This window comes from Hypanus sabinus, chromosome 6, assembly GCF_030144855.1.
Source record: "Hypanus sabinus isolate sHypSab1 chromosome 6, sHypSab1.hap1, whole genome shotgun sequence".
NCBI classification, from domain to species: Eukaryota; Metazoa; Chordata; class Chondrichthyes; order Myliobatiformes; family Dasyatidae; genus Hypanus; species Hypanus sabinus.
Window position 1 is genome coordinate 55636788 of NC_082711.1, and position 18896 is coordinate 55655683.

Below are 18896 nucleotides of genomic sequence, written 5' to 3' on the forward strand. Positions count from 1 at the left end.
GCCGTTAGCCTCACCAGTGCTCCCACAGTTTTTCAAGCCCTCGTTAATGACATAGTGAGGGACTTTAATCTGTTTGTATTCGTTTACCTCGTTGATATCCTCATATTTTTCTAGCACCCCCAAGAACACATTCACCATATCCGTCAAGTCCTCCAGAGACTGTGCGAAAACCAATTATTTGTGAAGGCAGAGAAATGTGAGTTCCATGTTCCTTCAGTCAGCTTCCTGGGTTATATCATGGAGAACAGGCAGGTGAGAGCAGACCCCGAGAAAATCCAAGCAGTGGAAGAATGGCCTAGGCCCATGACCAGCAAACAACTTCAATGATTTCTGGGGTTTGCAAACTTCTACCACCAATTTATCAGAGACTACAGACGAGTTGCGGTCCCCAATACCCGGCTTACCTCGCTTACGACCCCCTTCTGTTGGGACTCCGAAGCTGACTCGGCATTTATCGACCTAAAGAAGCATTTCAGCACCGTTCCCATCCTGGTCCATCCGGACCCAGCCCGTCAATTCATTATCGAGGGGGACGCCTCTGACTCTGGGATAGGAGCAGTCCTGTCCCAAGCAGTCAAGTTCGGACGGAAAGCTTCACCCCTGCACCTTCTATTCTCGCCGACTATCCCCCACCAAGCAGAATTACGACATGGGGAATCGGGAACACCTGGCGGTCAAACTAGTATTGGAAGAATGGAGGCACTGGCTCGAAGGGCCAGAACAACTGTTTGTGATACAGACTGATCATAAAAACCTGGGGTATATTCAGACTGCCAAATGTTTGAACTCCGGCCCATTGGGTGTTATTTTGTTTTGGACGGTTCAAGTCTTCCATCTGATACCATCCAGGGTCCATGAACGGGAGGCCAGATGCTCTCTCCTGCCAATTTGACTCCAAGGAGGACACTTCCAGCCCAGGGACTGTCCCCCCACCATCCTGCGTGGCTGCCACCCCCACTTGGGAGATCGAGTCAAAAGTAAAAGAAGCCCAATGGGATGACCCCGACCCTGGCAATGGACCCAGCGATCACCTGTATGTGCCCGTTTCCATCAGGTCTCAGGTTCTCCAATGGGGCACATGTCTCAGTTCACCTGCCACCCCGGGAGTGATCGAACCCTAGCGCTCCTGGAAAAACACTTTTGGTGGCCGTCCATGGAGGTGGATACACATTCCTATGTCTTGGCATGTTCCATCTGTGCCCGGGGAAAAGCCTCTCATCAACCACCTGTGGAGTTACTTCATCCTCTACCTGTCCCTGGTTGTCCCTGATAGCACATCACCCTAGACTTTGTCACCGGTCTACCTCCTTCACATGGGAACACCACCTTACTCACCATGGTAGACCGGTTCTCCAAGGCAGTGCACTTCATAGCCCCCCCTAAACTCCCTTCCTCTCAAGAAACTGCAGATCGTCTCGTCCACCACGTCATCTGCCTCCACGAAATCCCTGCAGACATCATCTCTGATTGTGGTCCCCAATTCATCTTCTGTCAATCCTGAGGTGCATCAGTCAGCCTGTCATCGGGCTTCCACCCCCAGACGAACGGGCAGACGGACCGGGTCAGCCAAGAACTGGAGGTGACGCTACGTTGTGTGACGGTAAACAACCCATCCACCTGGAGCGACCACCTCCCGTGGGTTGAGCACGCCCACAACTCCCTGGTGAGCTCGGCCATTGGAGGGCCTCCATTCGAGTGCTCCCTGGAGTACCAACACCCGCTGTTCCTCATGCAAGAAGAGGAGATTGCAGTACCGTCAGTTCAGGACCATATCAATCAGAGCCTGAAGGTTTGGGAGGAGACACACACGACCCTACTCAGATCAGCAAAATACAATAAGAAGATAGCTGACCGACACCAAACTCCGGTGCCCAAGTACCAACCAGGACAGATGATGTGGCTTTCCTTCAAGGACATCCTGCTCCAGAACGAGCATAGGAAACTCGCCCCTCGCGTCCTGGGCCATTCAAGGTTGAAAGGGTTATCAATCCCACAGCGGTCCACCTAAAACTGTCAAGATCTATGCACATCCACCTGACTTTTCACATTTCCCAGTTAAAGCCAGTTTATGTGAGCCCCTTGTGTCCCCTGGCTGCGACTTCCCCAACTGCCTGTATCACCAACAACCATCCGGCATACACCGTCTGAAGACTACTGGATGTGCGCCGTAGGGGCAGGGGTTTCCAATACCTGGTAGATTGGAAAAGGTATGGTCCAGAAGAGCATTCCTGCGTCCCCCACTCCTTTAATCTAGACCCTTCCCTCATCCAGGATTTTCATCGGGTCCATCCAGACAGGCCTTGAGGATCGCTGGCAGGCTCCCGTTGAGGGAAGGGTACTGTCATGGTCCCTTCTGGCAATTGCCCACCTGGCTAATTACCTCAGGACATGGGCCTCAGTCCCCTCGTTTAGTTTCCAATCATTCCCAGGTTCCATTAACTACACACACCTGCTTCCCATCAGCAAATACAGTATAAAAACCCTGTGATCACAACTGTTGATTGGTCAACTCCTGTGTGATTAACCTTGTTTCATGGATCTTAGAACTGCCAGTTCTAAGTCTAGCGTCGCTCCTGGATACCGATTCCACGCTTGCTACATTTAAAACGCCTCCCAGCTCTGCCTCCGCGCCTGTGTTCTGCACTTGGGTTAGTCCGCCGCCTCGCTCGTGCAACACCTTGTAACTCTGTAAAACCCTGTCCAAATATTGCTTACTAAACCTTAAGTGAGCTCAAGGTTCAAGACATTCTTCCTCTTGACTTGAGACTCCACATCTTTTATCAACCATGGTTCCTCCACCCTACCAGCCTTTCCCTGTCCAGAAACCCTTGCAAGTACTCCTTAAACAACCTCCGCATTTCTGTTGTCCAGTTCCCTGACAATATCTGATCCTAACTTGCGGTCACAAGTTCCTGCCCAGTGGATTCGTAATTCCACCTCCACCATTTAAGTACTTTCCCATACTGTTTTTTCCTATCCCTGTCCAAGGCTATGTTAAAAGTCCGGGTGTCGTGGTCACTGTCTTCAAAATGCTCACCCGCCAACGAATCTGTCACCTGACTAGGTTCACTGCCTAGTACTAGATTCAGTGTAGATTCTCCTCTCATTGGCTTGCTTGCATATTGTGTCAAGATTCTGGACACAGCTAACAAATTCCACCCGTCAAAACCTTTTGTACTCAGGAAGTGTTAATCAGTATTAGGGTATCTGCTTCTATTGGTACTCAAAATCTTTCACCAAGAAGGCTTACATACAAAATACCTTCCTAATCTCTTGTCACATCTGATTTTCTTAGTTAATTTTATATTGCTCTACACAAAAGCTGGTATTTTTCTCACATTACAACACCGATTAGATTTCACAGATTATTTAATAGGCATTATAAACGTTGGTGTTGTCAACAGATGTAAATGATACTACTCATGAATCAGGAGTACAGTAAATAAATTTTGCAACCCAAAACCTGATTTATCTCTTTACTGTTCCCAGTGTGATTCTTGTGTAAACTTCCTGGATTCCATGGATAATTCGGAGGTGCAAAGTTTAGGTTGATAATCTTGTACAAATGAAGCCCTATTAAAAACTTGCAGTAGCTGTTGAATATTCACAAAAGCAGTTAAATAATCTGGAATTTAAAGAACAAAACTAGGCATTAATAATGACAGCCACAGAACTGTTGGGCTGTTATTAAAATCCTACAGAAACCCATTTTTGGTGAGGAATTCTGCCATCCTTTCCCAATCTGGCCAAAGAGTTCCTGCAGACTGAGCAATAGCTTTATCTCGGCATGGCAAGGCAGTAGTTAGTGCTGCGGCCTCACAGTGCTAGGGTCACAGATTTGATTCTGCCCTTGTTCCATCTTTTTCCCCACATCCCACATGCATTCTGCAATGTTAACAGACTTCTATACATTTTTCTTTCACACATGTAGGTGTGAAACAGTATCAGAAGAGTCACTGTACATGTGAGAGGTAGTAAGTTACAATACAACAGCTATAAGATGACAGGCAATGTGACAATTGATGTTGTTTTGCGCAAGGAGATAGCCCAGACCCAATGGGCCCAATGGCCACCTTAGCCATTTAGTTGTACCAGAAATGCTATGTCAAAAAAGCAAGAATAAAATGGGATGAACCATTTCATGTTGGACTGGGGCTACAGTTGAACATAGCACAGTCTCTCCCAGTCTAGTCAACTTTGCAAAACCGAACGCCTCATTTGTCATCACTTTCCATTCAGATCGTCATCTCCCTTTCTATTTATCCTTCTGGAGTACGTAACCTCACAATTCCCCACAATGAATTTTGTTTGCCAAGTTTTTGTCCGCTCTATCTGTAGTCCATTGCAGGGTCATGGCAAGCTGATTACACCAAGCCTTTCTATCTTATTTTTGTATCATCAGCAACCAGGAGACCTTATGTTTTGCCTCATCATCCAAATCATAAATAACTGAGGGCCAAGAACTATTGTCTGGGGCACTCTACTCACTGCAGCCTACAAACTAAAAAAAAGAAACTGCTTAGAGGCACCTTCCACTTCACGCCATGATGTTTAGAAATTAAAAGATCAGCATTTTTATGGATAACCCCACCAGTGAAAAACATGGTCAAAGAGCACAGCTAATGGAAACCTCGATCTCGAGGGAACTGGCCTCCTGGCATGATGGTTTTGAAGAATTTTGCTACTATTCCTTTACAATATTTTTCTTGATCTTAATCTAAGTATCAGCAATGCTATAATTCTTATAAATTGCTGATCTTTAACACTAGAAAATTACCGGATCATTCTGTGCTCCGTAGAATTTTTCACCCATCCGCAATTCTGAACCTTCTTGAACAGTTTGATAAAATCATCTTCAGTTAACCTAAGATCATAAATCAAATAATGAAGAGGTAAATACAAAGGAAAACTCATGCATTATTTAAAACTCAGTGTACAAGTGAAATACAGGTATATCCCAAAGGATGGATTTTAACATGCATTTTCCATGAATGCAAGCTGCCATGTAGTCTGTGATATGGACAGGCTTGCCATTTACCTCCTGATGAATGCTCCTTTGCCCAGAAGTGGTGGAGGAGTTTCATTGGTATCTGTCCTGGCTCACCCCTAGCAGCTTTACAAAGTGTTGCTTTGATTGCATCTTGACGTTACTATCATATAAACCAAAAAGATCGTTAAACTCAGTCAAACACACCTTAGCATCTGCTCAAAACACATGAAACATCGGAAAATATTAGCAAGAGTAGGCCACATAGCCCTCAGAATTGCACTGCCATTTAATCCTGCCAGATTTCCCATTGAAATAGCTGTCCGTGATCAAGTGCTACGATCTAGTGGACTCCAAGAATATGTGCTGAGAGGTCCTATTAATTGAATTGCATCCTTCTCAAAAACTCATGCATGGTTACTGGCAGATTATTTGCAAAATATTAGAGTTATCTGTGTTTAGTTGCTATTTAAGAAGAATTCAGGCAATTCATATTCAAAATGTATTTTCAGCAGCAATGTGATCTTTAACTTCAATGTTTTTGCATTCCTTTTGTTATAATGCATATATTTCTATAGAATATATATTTTTTAAATTGTTATTTAAGATGATTTCTGCATGTGTACATGTTACACACGGGCTCATTTTCCTTTCTGCTGGCCATCCTCCTCTGATCTCCAGAAATGTATCTCGGTCTGCAGCCCTCACTCATTTTTACAGTCTGGTTTTATTGTAAGTGAGTTGCCTCATGCTAGTGAGCAGCTGGATTTTAGAAGACAGAAGAACAGGAATTTCTTCAATATTTGCTGCGTTACAACTTATAACTCACACAACATGAACCGATTCTAGAAAACACCACCTTGCATGATTGCTGTAGAGTCATAGTGTCATAAAACTCCACACCACAGAAATAAGCCTTTGGCCCATCAATCCCATTGACTTACAGCTGGGCTATAGTCTTCCGTAGCCCTCTCATCCATGTACCTGTTAAAATTTCACTTAAATGCTGAAATGTACCTCTTGCGCTGTCGGTTCATTCCACACTCTCACCACTGTCTGAGTGATGAAGTTTTCCCTCATGTTCTCCTTGAACATTTCACCTTTCACCCTTAACACATGACCACTAGCTGTAGTCTCACCCAACCCCAGTCGATAAAGCCTGGTGGAAGTTACTCTATCTATAATTTTGCATACCTCTAACAAATCTCCTCTCAATCTTCTACATTCTATGGAATAAAGCCCTAAAGGGTAACTGTACTGTTGTATAGAAGGGGGGAATTGACAACTAGTTAATCAGTATGTAGATGATAGTGAGAATTCCGACTCTCACAAAGTAGTGACTGTCTCCATTTAATGCATAGCTGTGGTCCACAACTGCTGTCAAGTTATTGTACTGTGTATTCTTCCTTCTCTTATTAGTGTGGAGTTGTCAGACAATTATGATAGATCTTTTGAGGCAACCATAATTTGCCAAGATCGTCCATAGGCCTTCATGACATACATGACTCAAGAGATTCTGCAGATGCTGGGCAATCTTGGGTAACACACAGAGAAACTCAACAGGTCAGGCAGCATCTATGGAGGGGAAAAAACAGTCAATGTTTCAATTCTGATGAAGGGTCAACTATTTTTGCCATCCATAGATGCTGAGTTCTTCCAGCATTCACACATTTTGATCATCTGTGTGAAAGAAACTTTCAAGCCCATATTGGTATAGTCAGCCGTCTCCATACACATCACAATATTATAGACTAGATATCATGGTGTTACTCAAAGATGTGTGATGAACAATAGCAACAAGAGCATTGAGAACAAACTTACATGGGGTCCCACTGAGCAATGTCTTTGAGTTTATTTATTTCTTTCTAAATCTTTTTATTAATATTAGTAATATGGACAGAATACAAATGATATATTGATAAAGAAATTACCAACATATAAATTCCATTACATATGAAAAAAACATACATAATAGTTACAATATAAAAGAGTTTACCAAAACATAAGCCATAAAATATATGTATGAACATAGTAAGTCTAAATATTTCATAATATAAGATATAAAGAAAACAGAAAAAAGAAAGAAAAAAAACAAAAAAAATATAATGCCAAACTAGCTAATCTAATCTAATAACTAATAACTAATATAGAAGAAAAAAGAAGCAAAAAAAGAGAGAAAAAAAAGGGGGCTGTTTATAATATCTCACAAAAATAAGTATTCATCAATGCCGTCACTTCCGGTCCTCTCAAAATACATAAGCTAAAAGCTAGGAAATCAAATGTACTTGGCACAGGGTCATATTACATCATATGAAAATGTTGAATAAATGGTCTCCATAACTTTTCAAATTTAATAGAAGTCTCAAAAGTACCACTTCTAATTTTTTCTAAATTTAAACATAACATAGTTTGAGAGAACCAATTAAATACAGTGGGAGGACTAATTTCTTTCCAATTCAACAATATAGATCTTCTAGCCGTCAGAGTTAGAAATGCAATTATTCGACGGGCAGAAGAAGATAAATGCAGTGAGTCTAAGATTGGTAAACCAAAAATTGCGGTAATAGGATGAGGTTGTAAATCGATATTCAAAACCGCAGAAATAATATCAAAAATATCTTTCCAATATTTCTCCAAAAATGAACAAGACCAAAACATATGAGTTAAAGACGTAATTTCAGAATGACATCTATCACAAATAGGACTAATATGAGAGTAAAAATGAGCTAATTTATCCTTGGACATATGGGCCCTATGTACGACCTTAAATTGTATTAATGAATGTTTGGCACATAACGATGATGTATTAACTAATTGAAGAATTCTATCCCAATTCTCACTAGAAATACTAAGACTCTCTCTTTCCCAATCCTTTTTAGTCTTATAAAGAGGCTCTGAACGTATCTTCATAATTATATTATAAAGTTTTGAAATAAGCCCTTTTTGAAAAGGGTCTAATTCAAATAAACTCTCCAAAATATCTGAAGGCAAAAAATTTGGAAACGTAGAGAGTACAGAACTTAAAAAATGTCTAATCTGTAAATATCTAAAAAAATGAAATCTAGGTAAGTTATATTTGTTGGATAATTGCTCAAAAGACATGAAACAAATATCTAAAAATAAATCAGAAAATCTTAGTAATCCCTTAGTTTCCCTAGCCGAAAAAGCTTGATCTATAATGGAAGGGTGAAAAAAACAATTAGATACAATAGGACTATTTAAAACGAATTGTGTCAACCCAAAAAATCTCCGAAATTGAAACCATATATGCAAAGTATGTTTAACTATCGGGTTGTCAATTTGTTTCGGTAATTTAGAAAGAGCAAAAGGGAGAGAAGTCCCTAAAATAGAACCCAGAGCATAAGCTGATACCGATTTAGTTTCTAAACACTTTTAAAGCGTATATACGTGGACAGATTATTTCTTATTCTGTTGGTTTGAGGAAACGTACTAAGATGGAAACTCTCTTATTGATTGATAAAATTAAAGAGATTGATAAGAAATATTCGATTGCTCCTAGTAAGGAGCTTTACAAACAAAGAGTTGAACTTCAAATGGAACATAGTTTATTACTTACATCCTCGATTGAAAATCAATTAATGAAATCTAAATCTGATTTTTACATACATAGTGATAAATCTGGTAAACTGTTAGCTAGTCAATTGAAGAATGCTTTGGTTAAACGTCAAATCACTAAGATTGGTCAGCAGAATGGGAATCTGACAGTTAATCATGATGAGATAAATAAGGCATTTCAAGACTTCTATACCTCCCTGTATCAATCTGAATTTCCTCAAGATCATAATACCATGTCTGATTTTCTTGGGAAATTAAATTTTCCAAGATTATCATCTGATGATCTTTTGATATTGGATACTCCTATTAAGGATGTAGAAATTAAGGGGGCTTTGAGTTTATTTCAATGGTATCTAAATTGACTTCTTTCTGGGAACCATGAACTTGTATTCCTGGTTGTCTTAGTTCAATTATGCTCCTTAGGGCCCAACTGTTGACTGTGAATGCCCTAACTTGATCTATCTTTCCAAGGTCCAAATCCTCATGCTTATCAATCAAACTCCTTTTCACATTTCTCAGCCCACTTACCCAGCTGATCAGCAGCTCTATATTCCTAGTAACTATCTTCACTGTCAATAACACCATCAGTTTTAGTGTAATCTGAAATCTTGTTCTGCATACCTCGTATATTTTCATCTAAATCACCGCTACTAGATAACAAATAGTAATGGACCTAGCACTGACACCTGTGGAATGGCACAGAGGGAGAGGGAGAGAGAGACCTTGCTCCAAGTCTTCAACCCTGTATCTCTTCGTAAACTAAGTCTGCCAGGTCTTGACTCGGCCTAGTCCCAATTCTACTCCCGCTACGGAGATTCTGCCTCCTGCTCCTGCCTCCACGTCGGAGTCCTGCACTTGGGTTCGTTTTCCCACCACGTCCGTGTCACAGATAGCAAATTTTACAGAATAAAAACTGTTACCTGTTTGGTTTAAGAGTCAAGATTTTACTCAGTTCCATACATTCTGGTGAAATATGCTTCTGTTGATGCTTTCTCATCTGTTTTGCGATTCTACAAAAATCCAGTTAAGAAAGATAAAGATAGTCAAACAATAAAACGCCGACATCCAGGGCTTTTAGGATTATATTTTACATTATTATGGACATTAATGTTGAATCTAATTGCAATTATACTCAGTAAACACTAATTTTATTTGCAATATTTATAAAGAACTAGGTTTCCAGGTGAAAACATGGATTGCTGGTTTAGTTGTCCAAGGCATGGAATAACAGACTAGTAAATTAACAATGATGCTCATCTGGTGCTCATTCATGTTAAAAATATCTAGACATAATCATGCAAATCCTGAACATCATTGGATAAGATATCAATTCTTACCTCTTCTGAATAATGGTTATTTACTGTCACTGATATGAATCAACATTTGATACAGTTAATGATCCTGGCTTTCAATGTTTCAGAAGGGACAGAGAGGGAAGAGGGAGAGCAGATATACTACCAGTCAGAAACAATATCACAGTTGCACTCTGAGAGAATTATTCTGTCACTTTACTTTGATGAGGTTATTTATACACCCACTTCCCCACCAAGTAGCCATCAGAACACCGAGGGACAGATATTCAGGCAGATTAGAGGAAGGTGCAAAAACAACAGTTTTGTCATAGTGGGTGACTTTGACTTTCCTAATGTAGATCGAGACCTCTGAATTCAAGAGGGTTAGATGAGAAGGAGCTTAGGAGGGTCAATAGTGGCAACTCCTTTGCTTGCATCTTCAGAAACAACTCTATTTCTATCTTTTGAAGGTTCTTTTGAAGACCCTGACCTGGAGTTACATGGTGACTTTGGTTCTTTGCGGGAATGGGACCCACTCTCAGGGTCTCAAGTCTGGACACTATTCCATATGCTAAGGATGCAGCCTAGAAGATTAGCTTGCTTTCGTAATTTTGGGATCTTGTGGCTCTGGAGGCAGGTGGATCGAAGGTTGGTGCCTCTGCAGGAAATCGATGTGTCCTGGGAGATGGAAGATCGAAAGCAGCAAGCTGACTACTGGCTGTGTGCCCAGAGATCCAAGTTCTTTGGGCACAGAGCTCGGAAAAATTGACACAACAGACTTTTAATGTCATAAATTAATGAGTTTTTTGTTATGTCACCCCCCCCCTCACTGTGAAACAGAGATACCTCTTTTACCTTAGTGGAGAGAGTGAGGAGAGGAGGGGGGAGAAGGGGGAGAGTGAGGGGGAGAGAGAGACAGAGAGAGAGAGAGACTGTGCTATGTCAAATATACCAGGTGAACGAGTAGTCTTTGGGATAGTACAAGTCTGTGCCTTTATTGATGCTTTGCTGCACACTTGAGTGCCCAGTGAGGGGTATCAATGCTTATTTTTGTTGGTGGGGAGGGGGGATCATTGCTTTGCTGCTGGTTATGTGTGTTAGGGGGAAGTGGGGGGACTTTGGGGTTCCAAAATTTAACTGTCGTTCATTCCATGGGGCACTGCTCTGTTTTCGTGGATGGTTGCAAAGAAAAAGTATTTCAGGAGATGAGTTATTAACTTCAACCTTTCTGCATAATCACTCAAAGAGTTGAACTGCACTTGCATGTAACAAGAGCTGTATAACTCATTTCCTTCTACCTTAGGCCACAAACTTATCAATCACCCCATGCTGTCGACCACTTCTGGAGGTCCAAGACGCCAACTTCTACTAAGAAGGGATCCACATGCTCCACAACCACTGGACTAAATGTGTAAATGTAACAGGGGACTATGTTGAAAAATACATGTGCTAGGTTTTCTAAAATTGACTCCTTTTACCACAAACTCAGGCCACAAACTTATCAATCACCCCTCATATATTGTATACATTTCCCTGACATTAAATGTACCTACTGAAACTTTTGAGGTGAAAACAGTGTGGACATGAAGAGGCTGCTCCCTTTTGTAGAGTGGTAAACACCTAGATGCCACAGTTTATGAAAAATTATGAAATGAGAATCAGAATCAAACCAGAAACAAGCTTAATACCATTGGCATATGTTGTGAAATTTGGTATTTTGTGGCAGCAGTACAATGCAGTACATAATCGTAGAACTTGTAAATTACAGTAAGAAGTATATGTATATTTAAGTTAAAATTAAATAAGCAGTGCAAAAAGAGAGAAAACAAAGTTGTGAGATATTGTTCGTGGCTTCAATGTCCATACAGAAATGTGATGGCAGAAGAGAAGAAGCAATTCCTGTAAATGTTAAGTGTGAGTCTTCAGGTTCCTGAACCTTTGAGGTCCTGATGGTAGCAATGTCGTTGGTGATGGAGATCCTTAATGATGGATGCCACCTTTCTGAGACATCATTCCATGAACGTGTCCTGGATGTTGGGGACACTAGTGCCCATGATGGAGTTGACTGAATTTACAAATTTCTGCAGCTATATTTTGATCCTGTACAGTGGCAACAATCCCATCATCTACATACCAGATGGTGATGCAGCCAGTTAGAATGCTCTCCACAGTAGATCTATGGAAATTTGTGAGTGACTTTGATGACAACCAAGTCTCCTCAAACTCCAAATGAAATATAGCCACTGTCATGCTTTCTTTGTAACTGCATCAATCTGTTGGGACCTGGATAGATCCTCAGAGACGTTGACACCCAGGAACTTGAAATTGTTCACTGTTTCTACTTCTGATCCCTTGAGGCAGATTGGTGTGTGTTCCCTTGCCTTACCCTTTCTGAAGTCCACAATCAGTTTTTTTGGTCTTACTGACAATAAGTGCAAGGTTTTGGCTGCAACTGGCTGATCTGTCCCTCTCTTGCATGCCTTCTCACCATCATCTGAAGTTCTGCCAAGAATTGGCCCATCAACGAATTTATAGATGGTGTTTGAGCTATGTCTAGCCACAGAGCTATGGGTGTAGAGAGAGTAGAGCAGTGCACAAACTGTGCTTCCTTGAGGTGCACTAGCATTGATTGTCAGTGAGGTGGAGATGTTATTTCTGATCCACACAGACTGTGGTCTTCTGGTGTGGAAGTGAAAGATCCAGTTGCAGAGGGAAGTACAGAGACCCTGGTTTTGAAGCTTTATGATCAGAACTATAGGAATGATTGTGTTAAACACTGAGTTGTAGTAAGTGTACAACAGCCTGATGTACATATTAGTATTATCCAAGTGATTCAAGGCTCTGAGAAGAGCTATTGAGAGCACATTCACTGTAGACCTATTGTATTGAGCCCTACCAGGTATAACATCGGAGCTGTCACCTTGCAAGGGTTCACCCTCTTAAAGACGTTCTGCCATCAGCCTCCTAGACAGTGACCACAGGGTCACTAGGTGCTGCAGGGGTCCTCATAGCTGTAGTTTTATTCTCCTTTTCAAAGGGTGCATAAAAGGCTTTGAGCTCATCTAGGAGTGAAGCATCACTGCCATTTATGATGTTAGGGTTTGCTTTGTAAGACGTAATGGCCTGCAAACACTGACAGAGTTGGCATGCATCTGATTCTGCCTCTAAACTCAATTGTAATTGTTCTTTCTCTCTTGAAGGTGCCCCCATTGTTACATGAGCGTGGCAGTGGATGAAACCAAGTGCAGCATACAGGCACGGAGATAGAGTTGGGAGGCGTTATTGATGTAGCAAGCGTGGAATCAGTATCCAGGAGTGATGCCAGACTTAGAACTGGCAGCCCTAAGAAACATGAAATGAGGTTACTCACATCGGAGTCAACCAAAGAACTAGCAGCTCCTTGTTGTGATCACAGGGTCTTTATCCTGCATTTTCTGATGAAAAACAGGTGTGTGTAGTTAGTGGAACCTGGGAATGATTGGAAACTAAATGAGGGGATTGAGGCCCAATTCCTGAGATAAATAGCAAGGTGGGGGATTGCCAGAAGGGACCATGACACCCATAAGTCATACCTGGGCTCTTTGTATAGTATTGGATCACCAGATATGAATGCTGCAGATCTAGCCCTCAGTGAACTAAGAATCCCCTGGTTCATTCAAGGCTTTTGATTTGGGTGTGTACAGCATGTTCTCACAGGCACACACTCAGCCAGACAAGTCTTAATGAAATCAGTGACAACTGTGATGTATTCAGACTTGAAGATGAATCCATGATTTATCCAGTCCACCAACTCAAAGCAAGGGAACAAAGTTGAAGGCAAAATAAGGAAATACTTTTTAATGTGTGCCTGAAATCTGGAATATAAATGTGGTGGAAGTAGGCTTCATTATCCACTTCCAAAAGGAAATCTTAAGTGCTGTCTATGGTGAAGATGAGTTTGCAAGGCTAAAGAATAGTGGTGGTGGAGTGCTGTGGTAAGAACCAGCATAGACATTATGGAAATGATGGTCGTTTTCTGTAGCCTAAGCATTCCATGATTCTAGATTAGTTTTTTTCTTTCCATATTAACCTTTGATGCAGCACCTATTGAACGTCTACTGACATTCTTTGTACATGAAAAAGTTCCCCTTTATCCATTGTGTAGTTACATCTTCAAATAATTCCTTTAAAATTATTCTTTTACAAAAGCATGAAAAGGATCATTGATATATACGGATTATTATGTAGAGGAACTCAGCAGGTCAGGCATAATCCATGAAGAGGAATAAAAGGTGGACATTTCCACAGAGACTTTTCATCAGGACTGTTCATCATTCAATAGTTCTGAGTGTCCTGCTAATACATCTTCAACAAATGTTCTGCTATTTCTGCTGCCTTCCGTCTCCTTCCATTTTATTATTATCATTTTTACTTTTTCTCAGCTCAAGCTGGTAAAACCTAAGGTACAGCATATCCAAGGACACTCATTTGTCAATTACTCTGAACTTCCAGACTATTCTAGCAGTGTTAACTATTGTGGCTTTCTGAAGATTTACTTAGATATTACTGTGTAGTCCTAATTGTTTAATGCTATTGTGTCATGCCTTTGGGATGACACCAGTTGTAGATATTGCTACTGAGACAATGTATACACTGTTTGTTTTCCAAAGTCTTTTAATTTCTGCATTTAATTCGGCATAATCCTGGTGTTTTCACTTATTGATTTCTGTAAGTTACGTGTGTTTGGAATGGCTATATCTATTAAAAAAGTTGTTCTTGCTTGTTTATCCTGTATTATTAAAACAGATGGTTGTTATGGATTGTCCTATCTGTAATAACTGATCAGCCATAATATAATATGTGGCATTCTGACTCTAAAGCTGAATCAGGTTTGTACCTATAGTAAGGTGTGACTTCGTTAATGAGTTTGTATTTTAAAACAAGCTTTAAATGAATGAGGTTCGACATTTGATAGTGCCTGTGTAAATACATCAAATTGTGTTAAACTGCTACAGGATCCTGTAATGTGTTGGATTGTTTCTGGTTTTTCTCATCATTTTCTACATTTATCTTGAATTTTTTGGTGCTTCATTATGTATTGTGTGTGTGTGTGTGTGTGTACAAGTTTGTTGCAACTAGAAGAAGTTTGCAGAGAGGAGAGGAAGGATTGAAAGAGAAGAAACCTAGTGACAAAGAGATCACTGTTTGGATTCTCTCTCTAAGTAGTCCGTGAGGGTGAGTTTGATTCCATTCGAATATGAAAGTGTGATTGTCACTTAGTTAATCCACAGGGGAAGGTTCTCTGGTGAGGGGGAAAACCTTTGTGAATACCACATGTGTGTTTACCCTTTGTCTGGGTGTGGTAATTCACTGAAGAAAGGCACTCCTGTGGCAAATCAAGGTTGGAGTTATTTCGTATGTCATGGGACTGGATAAGTGTCTATCGTGTTGTGTAATTGGGGTAACCTTGTGGAATCTACCAGTGTTTCGACCCTTGCCTGGGTGGTGGTTCCCTTGAAGATGGTCCCCTTTGTGATAAGCTACTGTTGGTGATCATCCATATGTGGATTCTGTTTGAGCATCCTGTTACTACCACTTTGAGATGTCCCGTAGCTGAATATGGTACCACGTGTTGAAAGGATATTCGTTGAAGATCACTATTGGTGATACTTCATGTGTGGATTGACCAACTTCAGAGATAAAACCTACTGCTAATGTTAGTTTGTATTGCTGTCATGGAATCTGTGGAATATCGACAAAATTACCTTCTCACAACACTCGCCTTTGAATTACAAATATCTGGCATTAATTAACCTGTGCATTTGAACTGAACTTTTCTTACATACCATCATAAGACTGTAACTCTTGCCACCTGAGCTTGAATAAGTTTGGGAACTTTATTTACACCTATATGTGCATAACACAGTTAACTCTTGATTTACCTGTTTTAAGTTACTAATAAAATAGTGATTTGTTAATGGCAAAACCAGACTCCAGGTGTGTTCTATTGCTGCTGATACTTTTGCAGGGTTGTGTGTATGTGACAGTAGAAACAGAGAGAGATAGAAAACCTATGGCTGAATACAGGCCCTTCGGCCCACAAACCTGTGCCAAACATGTCCCCCTTAAAAGTCTCTTAAAAGACCCTATCGTATCTGCCTCCACCACCATTGCTGGCAGCCCATTCCATGCATTCACCACTCTCTGTGTAAAAAAAAACATACCCCCTGACATCTCCTCTGTACCTGCTCCCCAGCACCTTAAACCTGTGTCCTCGTGTGGCAACCATTTCAGCCCCAGGAAAAAGCCTCTGACTACCCGCACAATCAATGCCTCTGATCATCTTATACAACTCTATCAGGTCACCTCTCATTCTCCTTCACTCAAAGGAGAAAAGGCTGAGGTTCCCAACTTATTCTCATAAGGCATGCTCCCCAATCCAGGCAACATCCTTGTAAATCTCCTCTGCACCCTTTCTATGGCTTCCACATCCTTCCAGTAGTGAGGTGACCAGAACTGAGCACAGTACTCCAAGTGGAGTCTGACCAGGGCCTTATAACGCTACAACGTTACCTCTCAGCTCCTAAATTCAATTCCATGATTGATGAAAGCCAATACACTATATGCCTTCTTAACCACAGAGTAAACCTGCACAGCAGCTTTGAGCATCCTATGGACAGACCCCAAGATCCCTCTGATCCTTCACACTGCCAAGAATCTTACTATACTATATTCTGCCATTATATTTGACCTACCAAAATGAACCACATCACACTTATCTGGGTTGAACTCCATCTGCCACTTCTCAGACCAGTTTTGCATCCTATCAATGTCCCACTGTAACCTCTGACAGCCCTCCACACTATCCACAACACCTCCAATATTTATGTCATCAGCAAACTTACTAACCCATCCCACCACTTCCTCATCCAGGTCATTTATCAAAATCACGAAGTGTACGGGTCCCAGAACATATCCCTGTGGCACTCCACTGGTGACAGGCCTCCATGTAGAATATGACCCATCTACAACCACTCTTTGCTTTCTGTGGGCAAGCCAGTTCTGGATCCACAAAGCAATGACCTCTTGGATCCCATGCCTCCTTACTTTCTTAGTAAGCCTTGCATGGGGTACCTTATCAAATGCCTTGCTGAAATCCATTTAATAGTAGTCTCTCGAAGTCTGAGGAAGACAAATGTGTTGTGTAGTTAACGTTTGTGGGCACGCATAGGACTTCTGAGGACAAAGTTTGAAATGGTTGCAGATGAGGCAAGAAACACCGCCTGTTGAGGCGCAGGAGCGGACGCCTTCCTGTGTCTATCTTGACTCGCCTTGAAGCGCTGCATGCGCCAGTTGGCTTGGAAGTTGTTTGCTGCCTTGGAGCATAGATTGCGCCACTTGGACCGATCAGCAGCAGTGTGTTCGAGATCTTGGGGCTGAAGTTTGGCCCACTTAAGGTTTGACTTGAGGTTGTCCTTGTATCTCTTCCTTGGGTGACCTTGGGCACAGTTGCCCTGCTCCAATTCTCCGTAGAACAACTGACACGGCATTCTGGACTTATCCATGTGGATCACATGGCCAGTCCATCTGAGCTGAGCCTTCAAAACCTTGGGTTCAATGCTTGTGGAATTAGCTCGGTCCAGGACTGTCAGGTTGGAGATACGGTCTTGCCAGAGGATTGCGTGATTGATCGCAGAGTACGATTATGGAATTGTTCAAGCTGTTTGACATGTCTTGGATACAATGTCCAGGTTTCACAGCTATATAGAAGTGATGAGACCACAACAGCATTGTAAACCTTTAGTTTAGTCTAGAGGAGAATGTCTTTGTGCTGCAGAACTTTGACCCAGAGCCTTCTGAGTGCCTGGCTTGCTTTCTGGATCCTTGACGTGATTTCTTTATCAAGGGCACTGTTGCTGGAGCTGGTACTCCCCAGGTATTTGAAGTTGTCAATGTTCTGTAGTTGTGTGTCATCGATGGCAATGCATGGCTATGGCGGGACACTATTAGGTGCAGGCTGCAGGAGGACCTTTGTTTTACCGAGGCTGATTGTCAGGTGCTCATGGACTGGGCTCTGGGGAATCTGGTCGAACTGGGTGACAGTAGAGGGCGATTAAGGAGCTGACTGTTGTTAATGCCCTTTTTGTCCTTGATAAGCGAGGATCCATCTGCAGAAAGCAGAGGAGTTATGCTTGACTTTGAGGGACCAAAGACAGACTTGATGGCGTTGAAGAACTGCTTGGTGTCGTTTGTGGCAGCATAGTGCTGAACCTCATCCGCCTTCTTATTCCACGATGTGTCGCGTATTATATGGATTTCCCTTTGAGCAAGTGCCTGATAGGACTTGTATCTGTCCGTTTTGCAGGTGGAGCTCGGGTCATCCTGCCATTCTTTGAATGCCTTGTTCTTCTTGGTGAGTAGGTCATTGATGGTGGTGCTATTCTCATTGAACCAATCTTGGTGGGTGCACTTTCTGCGGCCTAGGGTTGATTCTGCCATTTCTGTTATAGCATTTTTGAAGTGGCTCCATTTCTGGATTGGGTTACCCGTGAGTGGCTGGTTTGTTGATAGTTTCTGATTAAGAGTATTTTGAAATTCACGTAGTCATGGAGGATGCTGAAGTTTGGAGGTGTTAAAGGATGGCCGTACTTCCTTTGGACGCATTTTATGAGATTAAACAATGTGTAGCTTGAGGGTGGTGCAGAGGAGTTTGTGGTCTGTCCAACACTCTGCTCCTCGCATGGCTCGTATGATGACTACGTCTCAGATGTCACGTTGACGGACAATGACATAATCGATCAAATGCCATTGTTTGGATCTAGTGTGCATCCATTTTGTCTTGAATTTGTTGGCCATTCTGAACACCGTTCGTGATAATGAGGCAATGCTCTTCACATTTGCTGAGAAGCAGAAGGCCATTGCTGTTCATCTTCCTGACTTCGTGCCTGCCAAGTACTCCACTCCACTGATCATGGTCTTGGTCGACTTGGGCATCAGAATCTCCCAGGAAGATCAGCTTATCACCGGCCGGCACTGAGCGCAGGACAGCGTAAAACTGCTCT

General features: G+C 41.9%; 1 protein-coding gene across 1 annotated transcript in view; it reads right to left on the reverse strand.

Annotated features, from left to right (window-relative positions):
- The window catches only part of LOC132395152 (alpha-N-acetylneuraminide alpha-2,8-sialyltransferase-like), a 75079-nt gene extending 56746 nt beyond the window's left edge, over window positions 1–18333 (reverse strand). Inside the window, exons 1-2 of the mRNA XM_059971451.1 lie at window positions 18053–18333; window positions 4778–4864 (exon numbers count right to left, since the gene is read on the reverse strand). Coding sequence (XP_059827434.1) covers window positions 4778–4864; window positions 18053–18333 — 368 coding nt within the window. The remainder of the gene's footprint in view (window positions 1–4777; window positions 4865–18052) is intronic.
- Window positions 18334–18896: the final 563 nt, after the last annotated feature.